The following is a 15,583-nucleotide window of genomic DNA, read 5'->3' as shown; positions in this document are numbered from 1 at the left end:
CCTCCCTCCTCACCCTCAGTCAGACACACACACACACTCACTCGTCCTCACACACACCTCCCTGTATGCGGCTGCCTGAACTCATGAAACACTCTGCATGAGGCGACTGGTACTCTGGATTCTTATGATCCTTCATTTTGAGGTAAGCACACGCGGGCTGGACTGTGTGGCGCGCTGGTCAGTATCATACATCTTTACGGACCCCGGGGGACTCTAAGTGGTAATAAAATGGGATCACTATGGCTTTGACTGGGTTGCAGCAGCAGCAGCACTGTTGGCACTTAATGCAAGCTGTATTACAATTTCCTTTTGTCTGGTGGTGTATAATCTGTCTGGCATTCTGTGTTACAGTTTGATGTGGGTATACAGCAGATAAAATGCATATTAGATGTTTTAGTGTAATGCATCTTGTATGGTTTATGTTGATAGATGTTGAATGAGCAGTTTGGGCTTTCAGATGTTCTTTTTAACTTGGGCCAGCTTATGCTACTGTAGTGTATTTGGTGTTCAAGAAAAAAAACTGGATAAATGTGTTCTTTAACTAATTCATGAATTACCATATAAGTACACTGTTACTCACATGGACAGTCACACATGCATCATTGTATTTGTCTCATTGTATTTGTTTTTCAGGGTTGTGTTACAAATTTATGAAATAAATCTAAGAATCAGTAATCTTAAATGAATTTTACATATTCTGCTAAATTCTGGCTGCAATTTGTCCAATTTAGTAAGTGGACAGTCACCGTGTATTCCCAGCAGCTGTAAAAGTGTTTGGGGAGCAAGTGTATATTTTGCTGTCACCGTGTGACAGTTTATTGGTCTAATTTTGGATGACGACCAACGTCTCTGCTGACTAAAGAGGTGCAGTCACCGAACTTTAGAAGAGCTTGTTTTTTTAAATTTTTCATTCTGGCTTTCAGTCCAGTGATGCAGAGAGAATTGGAAGTGGCAGGCCACTGGTCCAAATGATGAAATCCTTCCCACTTAAATCATTTCTGAAATTTCCGGGACAAAGGCAGTGTCTGACACATCTATCAGTTTCTCAGGTCCATTGCTTTAACAAGGTAAAGATGCATCAGGGTGCAGTGGAGCCTTGGCTCCAATTTCAGTTTCAAATGAGAATGTCTCCTTGGTTCAGGCCGACAATGACCAACATCATCGCTCTGAACCAGGTTTCCAGGACATCACTCATCTAAAGCTTCTGCTTCTTCAGCATTTACTTAGATACAATAGGATATTAGGATCTCTGAAGTTCATGCCTGCTGTATTTGGAGGTATATGAATTGTACCATATTTTTTCTCTAGCTGCTGTTCAGCATCACCTAAGGGAAATAAATCTTCAACTGTGAGACATTGTTTTCATCTTCCTTTCTTCCCCCATGTGAGCAACACTGTGCGACACAGCCACACCTAAGAGCTTCATCTTTTTGTTGATTGTTGCCTGTCGTCAAGAATTGAACGTATTGTTGAGTTGCACATGACAATATGTGTGTCTGGTTCTGTCTAGTGTCCCCTCCATCAGAGTGTGAGGTGGACGGACTCCCCAGTGGGTACGGATCCAGGGACGCCATCCTCAGGCCTGAGGCGAAGGACTGGAAAAGACGAAATCGTGGGCAACTGAGGCGGATTAGCAGGTAAGCTCCACTATTATGGGTGCCTCTGTATGCGTATTCATGGCATGGAATATTTATGTGGCATAGCCATTCATGCAGTCACGTGTGTTCAAATCGTCAGGCAGACAATTGTCAGACATGACATTTATTCATTGATGTTGTATTTGCTGTGTGTCAGCAGCAGTGTGGTGAGGCCCAAGTCCATTTAATGCTTCATGTGCAGCTAATAGGCAGACTGCTGCAGACGTGTATACAGCTGGGATTGCTGTGGTCAGAATGAAACCCTCGTGTTTGTGTGGTTGCTGATGTTTCAGCTGCAGCAGCTGGGATAAAGGCCACACCGACGCTGAGGCTGGCAGAGAGAAGCAGGAGCCTGCGTTTGGACTGGGTGGAGGTGTAGCCATGCGCTGCTCCACCTTGCTCGCCATCCTAACAGGGGTGCTTCTCTACTTGGTGCTGGGAGCGGTGGTGTTCCGTGCCTTGGAGACTTCACGAGAGGAGGGCAAGTACATGAAGCTGCAGGACAAGCGTCAGGAATTCTTGTTGAACTTCACGTGCATCGACCCAGACAACTTACAGGAATTTATAGAGGTACAGCAGAGCCACTCATCATCTAGCTTTAAGATTGTTAATTTTCAAGATTTTAACAGATAAACAACCACTTAACAGTGTAGTCTCTCTAGGACAGCTTACAATTTTCAGTGGGTGGGGCATATGGTGGATACATGAAAATGGGCTTGAGCATATTTGTGACACACCACAGCCATCTTTGTGTCACAGTGAGTTTCCTTATCAGATCATGTCATTTGAAAGATTTCTTCAGGTTAACACTTAATCATCTTGTGATACCATAGATTTATCCTCTATCCTCAGGTAGCGAGCCACTGAAAGTAAGCTAAATTAAGTTTTTGTGACGGACTATAATGCTGCAGTATTTCCTTCAAATATGCAATGTGACAGCTGTTTGATTTAGAGGTGACTTTGCAGGCTAAAAAGGTGCTTTTTAGTTACTTTTGTACTCTGCAAAAACAAAAAAAACCCTGAAATGCCATGAAATTAATATGTGAAAATTAAATTAAAGCTAATAATTGAGACTGGCATATGTGACAAGCGATCCAGACCATCACAGAAAACAACAGCAACAAAAGCAAGAGTGCCACCTTCATGTGTGAGGCCATGTTGCCAGGTGAACATTTTACATACACTTTGATCTCCTCAAGAAGAAGTCAGCTGTAAAGTTCACTTCACCACCAGAGGACTGGTCTCTGTCAGTATCCAAAGCTACTGGACCTGATAGCGTCCATGCATGGGTGTGAACTATAAGCATGTGCCAGCCAGCTAGTTGATGTCTTTAACATAAAACTGTCAAAGGTGGCTGTTCCCACCTGCTTCAAGACAGCCACCATTGCCTTAAAAGTCCGCAGTGTGTAGTCCAGATGACCACTGCCCTCTGCTCAGTTTTCACACACCATAAAAACATTTAGGCTTCAGCTCAACATTCTACACAATCTCCCTCTTGAAGCTGATTGGCAAACACTCTGAACACTCTGGGCTTGAGTACGACACTCTGCCACTGGATATTGGACTTCCTCATAAATCGACCACAGACAGTTTGGATTGCAGTCACACCTCCTCCACACTAGTGTTGAACATTTGAGTCCCCCAGGGCTGTGTGTTCAGCCCCCTCCTGTTTATGCTGTGTACACCTATGACTGCTGACATGGCGAGAACTGCCGTCGTCGGTCAGATTTCAAACAATGGTGTGACTTCATATCAGGAGGAAATCAACAGTGTTGCAGAGTGGTGCACAGAAAACAACCTACTGCCCAACAACAACAAAACCAAGGAGCTGATTGTTGATTTTATAAAAAAAAAGGGGGGAGGGGGGGGGGGGGGTAAAGAGGTACACCCCTGTTTACATCACTGGAGCTGAGGTGGAGCAAGCAACACTTTTAGCTTCCTGGAAATCAACATCACGAAGAACCTGTCACTCAAAAGAAGTTTCAGAAACACCTATATTTCTCAAGGAAACTTAAGAAGACAAACTTTCCGTACCAAGTTATCATTAACTTTTACAGAAATAGAACAAAACAGAAATAGAAAGCAACCTGTCAGGAAACATCACAAACTGGCATGATTTGTGCACAGTCCAGGACAGGAAGACTCTACAGTGGGTCATAAAAACTGCCCAGAACATCATTTGTACCGATCTTCTGAGCATCAGTGATATCAAGGAGGTGAGGAGCCTGTGCAGAGCCTAGAGGATACTAGAAGACAACACCCACCCAGCCTGTTCACCCTGCTGCTGTCTGGCGAGAGATGCAGAAGTATCCACTGTCATACAACCAGACTGAAGAGCAGCTTCTTCCAGACTGTGAGATTCCTCAATTTATCCTCAATACTCCACCATAAAAAATATGTTTTCTTGTGTAGCATTAAGGGACTGCAACTTGCACTGCATTAAGCAATCCTGTTTTCTAGAATGACAAATAGATGAAACTGGAATTTTATGGATATATTTATAATATCATAGGGAGGTGAAATTTTGTGTTAATTTATTTTTGGTTATCTGAATCTGTCCAACACACCACGGAGGAACTTGTACATGCAAAAGTGATTCTGCCAGTGTACAAAGTCACAGGTCAGGTTGTTGTGTATATATAAACAAACTCCAAAGAGGATCTGAAGCTTAGAGCCTGGCCACCTCTGGTAGCTAAAAATATATTTTGGCCTGGTGTCTGACAGATATGTCTCTGCTTCATATTTTATATACAGTGGGTTTTATATTAATTTGGAACTTGGTTGACTGACAGTACAATTTATCAAATACAATCAGCTGTGTGAGTCCTCAGAGTAACCTTTTAGATTTGTATACTGTTTGGGATTGGTCAGTGAAGCTCTCTGTGACCCTGTGGTGTAGTACAACACAACTATCAACTAGAGAACAGGTGTGGTCCGAGCAGCTATGTAAGGATGGGTCAGTCTGGACTAGTGTGTGTGTGTGTGTGTGTGTGTGTGTGTGTGTGTGTGTGTGTGTGTGTGTGTGTGTGTGTGTGCATGTGTGTAAATGTATGAAAGCTGATCCATGCATAGGTTGAATGTTACGAGCCGGGTTGGCACCCCTGCTGTGATCCTAAGATGTTTGTCCTCGCTCCAGAATGAAAGTTGTAAATTACTGTTTTAGCCTGCAAAGTGATCTATAGATGCAGTGGCTGGCATTTGCAAAAAGGTTACAGGGACCGAAGGACATGACAGAAGTAAATGGTGCATCCTGATTATTATTCAATCGTTGCTTATTAAATGAAAACACTGAAAGACTAATGAGGACTCGTGTATTATGGTTCAGAGTATCAGCAGTACATGGATAATTAATATAGGGTGTTCAATATTAAATAAGTTAAAAAGGCATGTATAAAATACTGTAAATGAACCAACAATTTGTAAAATAATGATGAAAACTGTTAGAGCACACCTCATTATTATGAAATGTTATTTCATAACTGAATTCTGTTGTCCATTTTTATTCAGTTATATTAATGAATTAGTAGTAGCTTTCTCACCTTTCAGCTAATCATGTACCCCAGCTGTTGACATCACTGCTGCATTGCATTGTGGGACATTTATGCCACTTATTGTCCAGTCCTTGCATACCACATTATTTCCCATAAAATAGTATGCACCTTGCACACTATTAATTTCATACTAACGATGGAATTTCAGACTCACTTCTGTATTTTTGGTTTTCTTTATAGAGTTGTGTTTCTCTCTCTGGGGAACATATTTAAGATTGAAAAACTGCCAAGGTATTTCTGAGTTAACCCGCTGATATTAGCTGCTGCAGTTAATTAGGGTGACCAGATTTCTGAAATGAAAAACCAGGGACATTTTCAGCTTGGCAGTCAATTCATCGTTAAAATATCTAAAGTTCAGGTATTTTGATCATGGTAACTGTTGTACTGTAATAAACTGTGGTGCAGGCTGACTGATAAAATTATGTCTTCCTTCTCGTCTCATTCTCGTTCTTCCTTTCCTTCCCTCTACCTTTCCACCTCACTCTTCTGAAGGAACCTCACTTCACTCTTTTTACTCCCTTCATTTTCCCTCACACTTTTTCTTCCTCCTCTCCAATCTTTAGTAATGAATAATACACTATTAAATAATTTACTTTTGATTCCCATTTCTGCTCTTATGTTTCTATTTTATCTCAAAAACATCGTTGTAATACCTGGGCAGCTACCCTTCCTCCTCTGTCTCCTTCACTCTTATTGAGCCTTCCTCCTCTTCTTCCTCTCCACTCTACATGTGGTGATGTTGGAGCTAGCAAGTGTCAGGTGGATTCACCTGACACTTGCTAGCTCCTGGCCAACTTTTCCGCTGCAGTTTTTCCTGAAATAAGCGCAAGAAAATACTTAATAGAGGAAGAAGATTGAGATGAAACTATTTTTAATGCGTGCTAAAAAAGGGGACATTTCCAGGGACAGCTTCAGCCAGGAACAGGCTACCAAAAAAAGGGACTGTTCCCAGAAAATATGGACGCCTGGTCACCCTATAATCAAGCTTATGACCCACCTAGCTAGTTATCCAGCTAGGCACTTAGCATGTGCTGTCCTGTAAAGCTAAATAAATAAAAGACAATGTTAGTTTCTGTGTCAGCGCTTATCTACAGCAGCAGCTGGATAGTTCAAAATAACTTTAACATTGTTGTTGCTCCAGCTAACAGAAGCTAACTAGCTAACTGTGGTAGCTGTTGTTGCACTTGCTGTCTTGCTGAGAGATGTGTGTGTGGCTAGCTGAAAGATGAGAAGTGGGAGGAAATGTCATTGTCATAAAAAATGACATTATAGAAAAAAAAGTGCTGTTATAAAAATGTGGGACGCAGTGAGAAAAATTTTATAGATTTTTTTTTTTTTTTTTGCATGTTACATTAAACAGCTATTTATGATTAAACAGCATTTAAACAGCATCCTAAGGTCTGTTATTTCTGTATAACGGACCACTGTTATAATAAACAGACCATTGCTGTGGACACATTTCTGATCATAAACTCTGGAGAAACAATAAAATCATTGTTAAATTACTAAATATCATTTTAAAGTTAATATTTTGTGTCAAATTAAAAAAAAAAAATACAAAGAATCTGTTGGCTTTGAAACAAAAGTTTCCAGTAGCAATTTTCCACATTATCATAATAATAGACATACACTCAGAGAATAAGCTCCCAGTCATTGGAATGTATCTATTGTTAGATCCAAACATAGAGGTCATTAGCATAGTTTATATGAGCTTGCACTATAGCACACTTATAAAAACTTGAACACATGTACACTTACTGACAGCTTGCATAAGAATTGAAGTCATTTATTTATGAGTGAATGAGGCAGCTGTTATAAAGTCATTCTTTAGATGTTCTGTTCAACAAGCAGCATTGTGGGTCCGGTTTCACTGCAGTGTGTCAGCTGATGTGTCAACAGGTCTTCAACAGATTCAAAGTTCCTTCCGACTACAGTGTGTTTTCAGCCTGGGGTACGTGAGACGTCACACGCCACATGATGCCACTTGTAACCCTTGTAACTTATCAGGAAATTATATTCATATGATTAAATAATTCATAAAAGTGACCTCAGAAAGACAATATAGAGCCACTGCAGCATGCAAGAGCATGTACAAAAGTCTTTCATACCAAACACAATAACTTTGCTAAATTCATAAACATCATTCACACTGAAACCTTGTCCATTATTGTTGTCTGTTCTGTGTATAATGTGTTGTTTATTATTGTATGTATTGTGATTTACTATGTTGTATTTGAACCTTTATCTGATAAGCCGAAGGCAAATTTCCACATTTGTAGACAATAAAGATTGTTTTTATGTTGCGATAGCTGTGACACAGCTGACATGCAGGTATGATTACGTCCTCTACCCAGTCTTCAGTGCTGGTCCTCCTGCTGTATGTCAGAGGATGATGCACAGTAGATACTTCAGACACTGATTAACTTACAACTGAAAGTGAAGATCAGTCTCACTCCTGTCATAAATAATTTTCTGTTTTGAAAAAATTGCTTTTTCATTTGTCCTTTTCTTTTACTTTCTAGTGTTTTTGTTCTTCGGTGTTCACTAAAAAACACTTACTTAGATTGAGATAATTAAATCTATAGTCACATGTGATGACTGTAGCTGCACAGTCAGGTATGTCAGTATATGTCCATGCAAACCTGAAGTGCACTGCTGTCATTCATGGCTAGTATTTCTTATTTTTTGAGTTGTTTGATAGTATTGTATCACTGAAATGCAGTCAAATGGTCAGACAGCATAGAATATGAGACAGTATTGGTTTTATTGGCTCCAAATATAAAATCCCCTCCTGTGGTGAACAGACTGCACTGAGGTGTGCAAGCTAACCTCATAATTTACCCTTTGACCCTGAATTCTTTTAATTTAACGTCTTTCAGCTGAGAAGTGAAAGTAGCTTTCGTTTCCACATTTCAAGCTGTTCTAGCCACAAAACCAAGGCCCTATTACCTAAAGTCTTTACCTACTAGTATTACAATCAATATGATCACTATGGCTGCCAGGTCCCACCCAGTAAAAATCAATGGATTACTCTTTTTTTGTTTGTTTGTTTGTTTCTCTGCATACTAATAGAAGTGCACTTTTAGCCATCTGCATTAAAGTGAAGTATATTTTTGATTAAACTTTATATGAGCAAGAACAATCTGAAAAACAATAAATTAAGCACTTTTCAAAGTTTAACAACTAAATTCACAAATCAAAATGGGCTAGAATTGGAAAAAAAACCCCAAACATTTGAAATGGATCGGTTTTCCCAAATGATCTGGGACAGGCAGATACAGTGGCACTGGTGCAACAGACAGCTTCAGCCAGACACAGTCGAGTCTCTGTGATCATAAACTTCTAATTCATTAGCAGTAATAATGTCTGCAGACATTCAATTAGCGCTTCATCATAGTCGGTTTTAAATTCAGAGCTAACCAATGTGTACAAGTAGCAACAGACACAAAACAGATAATTAGATCAGGGAATTAGATTATCTGTTCTGGCAGTGGTTCGATGCACTCGGGACAGAATGGAGCCGTCATGGTTTTTCGTCTTTGTCGCTGACTGCCTGTTACTGATGCAGTGACAATGCATTTTCTGCTCTACAGCATTTGCAATATTACTGGAGGGCCAAAAGCCCTGCAACCAACTGTAGAGTAATAAATAGATTGATATTTAATTAGATAATAAAAAGAAACTCTGAATCATGTAGTTGCATAATCGATGTGGTTAATTTGCTAATGTTTAAAGTTTTTCTGAGCCCTCTTGTTATGGTCAAATTTAATGTTGATTACTGAAGTGTGTCATAAACTGACCACTAAACTCTCCTCTTCTCTACCGTCCCATCCCAGGTAGTGGTGGAGGCCGTTGGCGCAGGTGTAGATCCCAGCAGTAATGTCACCTTTGTCAGCCAATGGGATCTGGCCAGTGCCTTTTTTTTCTCAGGGACAATCATCACAACCATCGGTGGGTGTCCGGTAAATCATTTAGACCACCAAAATCCAAATCCAAAAATCAAATTGGATCAAATATTTGTAACTTGAATCTGTTTGTCCATGTTTAGGTTTTGGAAACATCTCCCCAAAGACAGAGGGAGGGCAGCTGTTTTGCATTTTCTACGCACTGGTGGGAATCCCAATGTTTGGTATCCTGCTGGCCGGAGTCGGAGACCATCTGGGTACTGGGCTGAGGAAAACTGTTGCCAAAATAGAGACTCTCTTTCTGGTCAGACCCTAAACAGTGCTTTCAGTGTCTTCTTTGCTTGCACTATACACATGCTTCCCTTCATTTGTCTCATCTCACTGCATTGTTTGACAGAAATGGCGGGTCAGTCCGACCATCGTGCGGGTGATCTCAGCCGTCCTGTCCATCCTGCTGGGCTGCCTGCTCTTTGTTGCCGTGCCTATCCTGGTTTTCCAAGAGGTGGAGAAGTGGACTCTACTGGAGTCGGCCTACTTTGTCGTCATCACCCTGACAACAGTGGGCTTTGGAGACTATGTTGCAGGTATACGACAGTTAATCACCCACTAAAGGGGCCCATAACAATTACCCATAAATTACCCACCCAGTGTTTCTTAACATACCCTGACAGACAGAGGTGTGTACAGACTGTCTAAGGGAAACCTTTTGTTGCAAATGGGCTTCACTATCAAGCAAAGAAGGCAACTGTCTGATACCTTGAAATAAGAAGGCCCCTAATGGCTGAACTCCAGACCCTAATGCTGTGGATCACACCAGCTGCAACGCCCGTCATCATATTGACGTTCCAACCCATTACTACTCATTAGTAGTAATTATTACATGAGTACTCAACTGCGTGCCTGTAAACCTGCCAAAGTACATATTTAGCCATGGTGACACACACACACACACACACACACACACACACACACACACACACACACACACACACACAGATTCATAAGATAAAGTTTTACCTAATGTCTTAGAGTGGACGGGAATGACTAAAACTAGGATACTAGTGATTACAACAAATGTGGACCAGGGGCGTAAAGTGTTTCCTTCCTTCCACCTTTCTTCCACTGTCCCTCACTCGGGCCACACCCATCTTTGAACTCAGCCTTCACTTTGATCTCAAATACACGCTTGTAAAGTTTCGTGACTGCATCTTACACGATGGTGAAGCTATACTGTTGACAAAATCTGCCAGCAGACAGACGGATGTAAATTGTTTTCAAATATCATTGCTGTCCTGTGAAAACCACTTATCTCCAAAGGTGGCGATTTAAAATTTTTTAAAAACTGAAGGAAGGAGTTGAGAAAATTCTCCCATTTCTCAGCCATCATCTGAAAAATGCATTGCCACAAAGCTGACAACACTGCTGTTTTTCCGTAACTGCTGAAGAGTTGACATCTTGGATATAAGTGGTTTTCGCTGGACAGCAACCATATGCACTAAAAACTTTATCCTGAAGGACACTATGCAAATTTACCCTTTCACACATGCAGCATGCATTAGGAGATTGTCCGTGTCAGATGTGTTCTCCCATGTTGGACATTCTATGTGTAGTTAAGCATGAGGTAGCACCAACCACCGCAGAGTGGGAGGAGAACTCATCCATAATTAGGACAGTTTTTGCGTTTATATCAGCACAAACTGAGTCTCAAAAAGTGATGGAAGTGAAGAAGGGTTACTGACATGGAAATCAGCTGACTCCAGTCTTCCTGCCAGCAGGGGAGATGCTTTGTGGTGTGCTGCTTGCAGGATGCACATTTTTACTTCTTCGACTGTAACCTGGTGTTTTCACATTACAGATGACAAAAACAAGCACTAAAACATGAGATGAAAAAAAAAAAAACTCATGCAGGCAGGTAGTCTGACAGGAATAAAAATGAACTGAAACAAAATGGTCAGTAAAAGAGTGGAAAGTAATATAGAGGCAAGCAGAAAAGAGATGAGGCAGCAACACACTGTGCAACATCATCAACACGCCCACTCATGCACTGCAGACACTGAGCTGCCCTGTTCACACGTGGATGTCAGACTAGGAAGCTGCCACTGTTAAATTTGTTAGCGTTCACACATACAGCTCCTACAGGTCTAGATAAGTGCAGAGAGTGAGAGGGGACACACTCCTGGCAAAGTACTGAGAGTGTCTCCAGGAGCACACACACACACACACTCGTGCCTCAGTCCCAAAATCACTGAACCTGACCTTGTTCTGTCTGCATGCAGAGATGAGCATGGGGTTTATTTTTGCCCTGAGGTCACGTCAGAGTTGAACTTGAGCTGACGAGGGGCACAGCAGAGGCCAGGGTGCATAAAAAATGTCTAATAAGTGTACTGATACATCCCTGTTACATATACTGCAGTCCTTAACCCTGCACACACCTCTGACAGCTTGTTACCTTGTTTTAAAATACAGATCAATAATACTCAGCACATTTGCCTGTTTGTGCGTAAGGCAGCTGCAGTGAAAACACTCTTTCTGTTTCAGCCAATTTTGTTAATGTCTGACTGGTGCTTTTGCATATTTTTTGCTTTTTTGTTGAATTTATTGATCTGTAGATGAGTTTCTGGAACAAATTAATTAGTCATCCATAAATATACCTGTCAGTTTTAATGCATTAAGTTCACTTAGCACTGATAATTTTCATTTAACTCATAAATTATTCAGGATTTTGTTCTTATAACATATGAATTATTGATCATCTAATATGCTTTGTAGTATCTCCTATCTTAAATGTTTATTTACTCCATAGAAATGGATGGATGGATGGATGGTTGGTTGGATGGATGCATTCCCTTTTTCCACTGATACTATATCCTGTGTCTTTGTGTCTTCCCAAAGGTGACTCAGGTATCGAGGGGAGTGACCACTGGTACAAGCCTCTGGTGTGGTTCTGGATCTTACTGGGTCTTGCCTACTTTGCATCTATCCTGACGATGATTGGTAACTGGCTTCGGGTTCTGTCTAAGAAGACCAGAGCTGAGGTACTTCTTCTTCACTCGCTCAACTTTAAAGTTTATTGTAAACAGCTTGCACACAAAACTTTAAACGTGGACTATAAATAATTTTAAGCTGCATCAACCCAAAAATGTAAGATAACCTAACCCCTAAATAATTAGTTGAAATTCTGAAAATCAACTGAATTAAGTTAATTTAGCCTGAGAAAACATGTTCAATAATCTTAAAATATTCAGATTCAGTAACACTGATGAACGTTAAAAGCAAACTTGATTTGATCTGATCTCAGTCTTAAGAATCAGTTAACCCTCACCTAATGCATGCTGGGAAGTCTGCTAATATGCTGTGCCTGCACTTTAAAAAATAAACATTCAAGTGTGTATGTGTGTATGTGTAGAAAATAATAAGTTGTTAAAAACACAGGAAAATACTGCAGTTTTGTGTCAAGAAATAACATTTTTTGTTGTATTTTTGTGTTGCAACGCTTATTGTAATAATGTGTTGTTATATTAAGTAAACACAAATTAGTTGATTTATTGAACAAGGAAGTGACTACCTGTCATATGAAAATAAAAGCTTTTAAAACCTTTTCTTTTGTTCTTTTTGCTTCTTTTGTCCTAAACTTTTGTGTGCACTCTACACTAACATTTTTTCCTCTTCATCATCTCTCTTAGATGGAGGAACTTCGAGCTCACGCCACTGACTGGACTCAAAACATCCAGAATATGTCGGTGGACTTTCGCATTCCAGGAAAAATTGATGACCCCTTCAAACGGCGTCGGAGAAAGCGCCGTCACGGCCCTCGCAGCCATGGTCACAGCGTGTCAGCTAACGGGGAACCTGAGGGGAAAGAAGAGCAGCAAGAGAGCGGATCAGGGTCTGGATCTTACTCCTCTTCCTCCTCTAACGAATCAGAGTCAGGATCAGAAACAGACTCTCAGGCCACTCAGACGGACCGAGTGCCTGAAGAAAAAACTGTAGAGCCTGAGAAGGAGGAGGCTCCTCCTGATCCCCACCTGTCTCAGCCTCTGGACTACTTTGGGGAGAACCTTGCATTTATTGATGAGTCTTCAGATGCTCAGAGTGGAAAACTGCATCTGGATCCTCTGCTGGATGCATCACAACCCAGCTCTGGGCGCTCTCGTCAGCCCAAGAGGAGACGCTACAGGAGACCTGTCCCACAGAGAAGCCCCAAAGTGAACCGCTCCACCCCTAACAAGAGGGAACCCAACGGGAACCCAAAGCCAGTCCCAGCTCTACCAGTGAAGCCTTAAGATCAAAGCTGAGTAAAGAAACTGCACTGCTAGCACAAGTATCTACTTGAGAAAGACGCAATTTATTTGTGTATATGCACTGCTTGATAATGTTGCCGAAGCCTTAGCCACTTGTGGTTTGCATTTAATGCGCTTAGCATGTAAGTGTGTATGCCTCAATCACAAATGATAAGTGATTTCTATGCCAATCTTCCCATTACTCTCTGAGGAGTTGCTGCTCTCTGCTGGGCCAACACAGAAATGCACTACCACTCTCTCAACATGAGGACTCTCAGGCCTTTTACTAATCCAAATACTGCAGAGAAAGAGCAACCAAAAATCATGTGGTCAGAAACCTGCCACAGCAGCGTGGCGCTCATGTTGCAGAGAGGCTGCTTTGGTCTGAGACAGCCAGGCTGGGTCGCACCAACAAGGATTCATTTTTAAACCTGACTAACTTTAGATCATGTTGCAACTAAATTTAAAACTCCAATTCAAAACGTGGTCCAGTATTAACTTCAAACTTACACTTAAGGAGGTCTTTTTTTTAGATGAACTGAGCAAAATAATCAAGTTCCTGAAAGAAAGTTAGTTGACAAACTCAATCCAACTGAGTTTTAGTCTCTTCTTTCATTTGCAAGTTTACTTAAAAGGAGGAGAAATATGAACTTCTCTGCCAAGACATCATGAGTAAGCGAACTTACTTTTTTAGCTAGCTAGCACAATGTGACCATTTCTTTTCAAAAACTTTCTAGCTAGTTAGCAAACAATTTGACATTTTGATAACCTTTTAGCTAGCTAGCAAACAAAGTCCTGTTGTTGTTTTACTTTTTAGCTAGCTAGAAAACAATTTAACATTTTGTTACGTTCGTAGCTAGCTAGCAAACAAACAACATTTTATGAAGGACTATAGGACAGCTGAAAGTTGATGATTTTCCCTGTTTCATACTTTCTAGGTCCCAGTAGCACTTATATTTATTTATTTTTGTAAACCATTAAACTTGGATTTACTGAGATTGGTTTTTAATTGTGCAACAGATCTATGCTTAATTTAAGATCTTGATTTTACCAAATTTTTGTTGGTACAACCCAGTCATACTCTTGAATCCTGCCAACAACTAAACGGGTACTAAACAGGCTCTTATACATTTTTGGTATGTAACAAAACTTTTTTTAAACACTGTCTACAACAAGAATATTTGCATTTTGATGGCCAAATGCATTAATCCTACTGTACTGCATATATGTAATAAAGACTTTTTTAAGTGAAATCAGCACTGTAACATGTTTAAGAAACTTATTAAAAGAGGCTGTTCCAGCCCATGAGCTAATTTGAGAAATATGGTAATAGCTGTTAAGCAAACATGATTTTTTTTTAGTGTTCTGGTGAACTAAGACAGACACATTATCAATTTTCTGACATGTAGAGACCAAAATCAAATAACTGAAATCACTGAAAACCAGGATCTGGCAACAATATGTGTCCAAAGCAACAGTTTTCACAGCACCCAGCATACAGTGCCACTTCATAAGGATCATCTTTTGGAATATGGGATCAGGTTTCATACCATATTCAATTATTGATGTCAAATATCTTTTTTTTTCTGGTGGGTTGAAAATGTATTGCTCACAGAATGAGTCCCATTACTGAGCTTATAAGATATCCCACACCAGCGTGAAACCAAGGACCCTGTCTTTGTCATCATATCAATGTCCAAGTCACCACTTTTTATAAATGTTCAGTGTGTAAACTTTAGGGGAATCTAGTGGTGGAATATGACAGAAATGGAAGTATGTTTTCATTAGTGTATAATTACCTGAAAGTAAGAATCATGTTTTTGTTGTCTTACTGTGAACCATTTATATTGACAGAGGGCACGAGTCTTTTCACTAAAGATTTCCAACTAAAAACCACCTCAGTTGGTGATAGGGGAAGAGGAATCACTTTCTAATTTATTGAGTTGTTTTTAAAACATTATTGGTATTAAGAGTTGTTAAATTCAGACAAAAATCAATCACTTAATTAGAGTAAGAAGATGCTAACAAGTTCACACTGACCATGCACTACGCAAAGTCCAACTGAGGCAGATGGAAATGTTGTTAGTTTTGCAAGTATGGGAAGTATAAATATAAATTTTGATCTGATTATGGTACTAAAGAAAAAGTCAATAGATGTGCTGGAATATTTCAGCACATTGTTATGTAATTTTTCAGGTAAAATAAGTAAA

General features: G+C 40.2%; 1 protein-coding gene across 2 annotated transcripts; it reads left to right on the top strand.

Annotated features, from left to right (window-relative positions):
* Window positions 1-13,847, top strand: kcnk4b (potassium channel, subfamily K, member 4b). Of its 2 annotated transcripts, none has more exons than XM_084730834.1 (8): window positions 1-142; window positions 1,511-1,637; window positions 1,931-2,207; window positions 9,025-9,139; window positions 9,237-9,397; window positions 9,491-9,677; window positions 11,986-12,128; window positions 12,777-13,847. In XM_084730834.1, exons 3-8 carry the CDS (start codon window positions 2,019-2,021, stop codon window positions 13,374-13,376), a joined length of 1,395 nt encoding a protein of 464 aa, XP_084586960.1. In that variant the 5' UTR covers window positions 1-142; window positions 1,511-1,637; window positions 1,931-2,018; the 3' UTR covers window positions 13,377-13,847. The 2 variants fall into 2 exon arrangements, with proteins under 2 accessions (XP_084586960.1, XP_084586962.1); XM_084730836.1 differs by lacking the exon at window positions 1-142 and adding an exon at window positions 153-220.
* Window positions 13,848-15,583: the final 1,736 nt, after the last annotated feature.

This window comes from Lutjanus erythropterus, chromosome 11, assembly GCF_056507025.1.
Source record: "Lutjanus erythropterus isolate fLutEry1 chromosome 11, fLutEry1.hap2, whole genome shotgun sequence".
In the NCBI taxonomy this organism is placed as follows: domain Eukaryota; kingdom Metazoa; phylum Chordata; class Actinopteri; order Lutjaniformes; family Lutjanidae; genus Lutjanus; species Lutjanus erythropterus.
The sequence above is the reverse complement of the archived record's forward strand: the minus strand, read 5'-3'. Positions and strand labels throughout refer to the sequence as shown.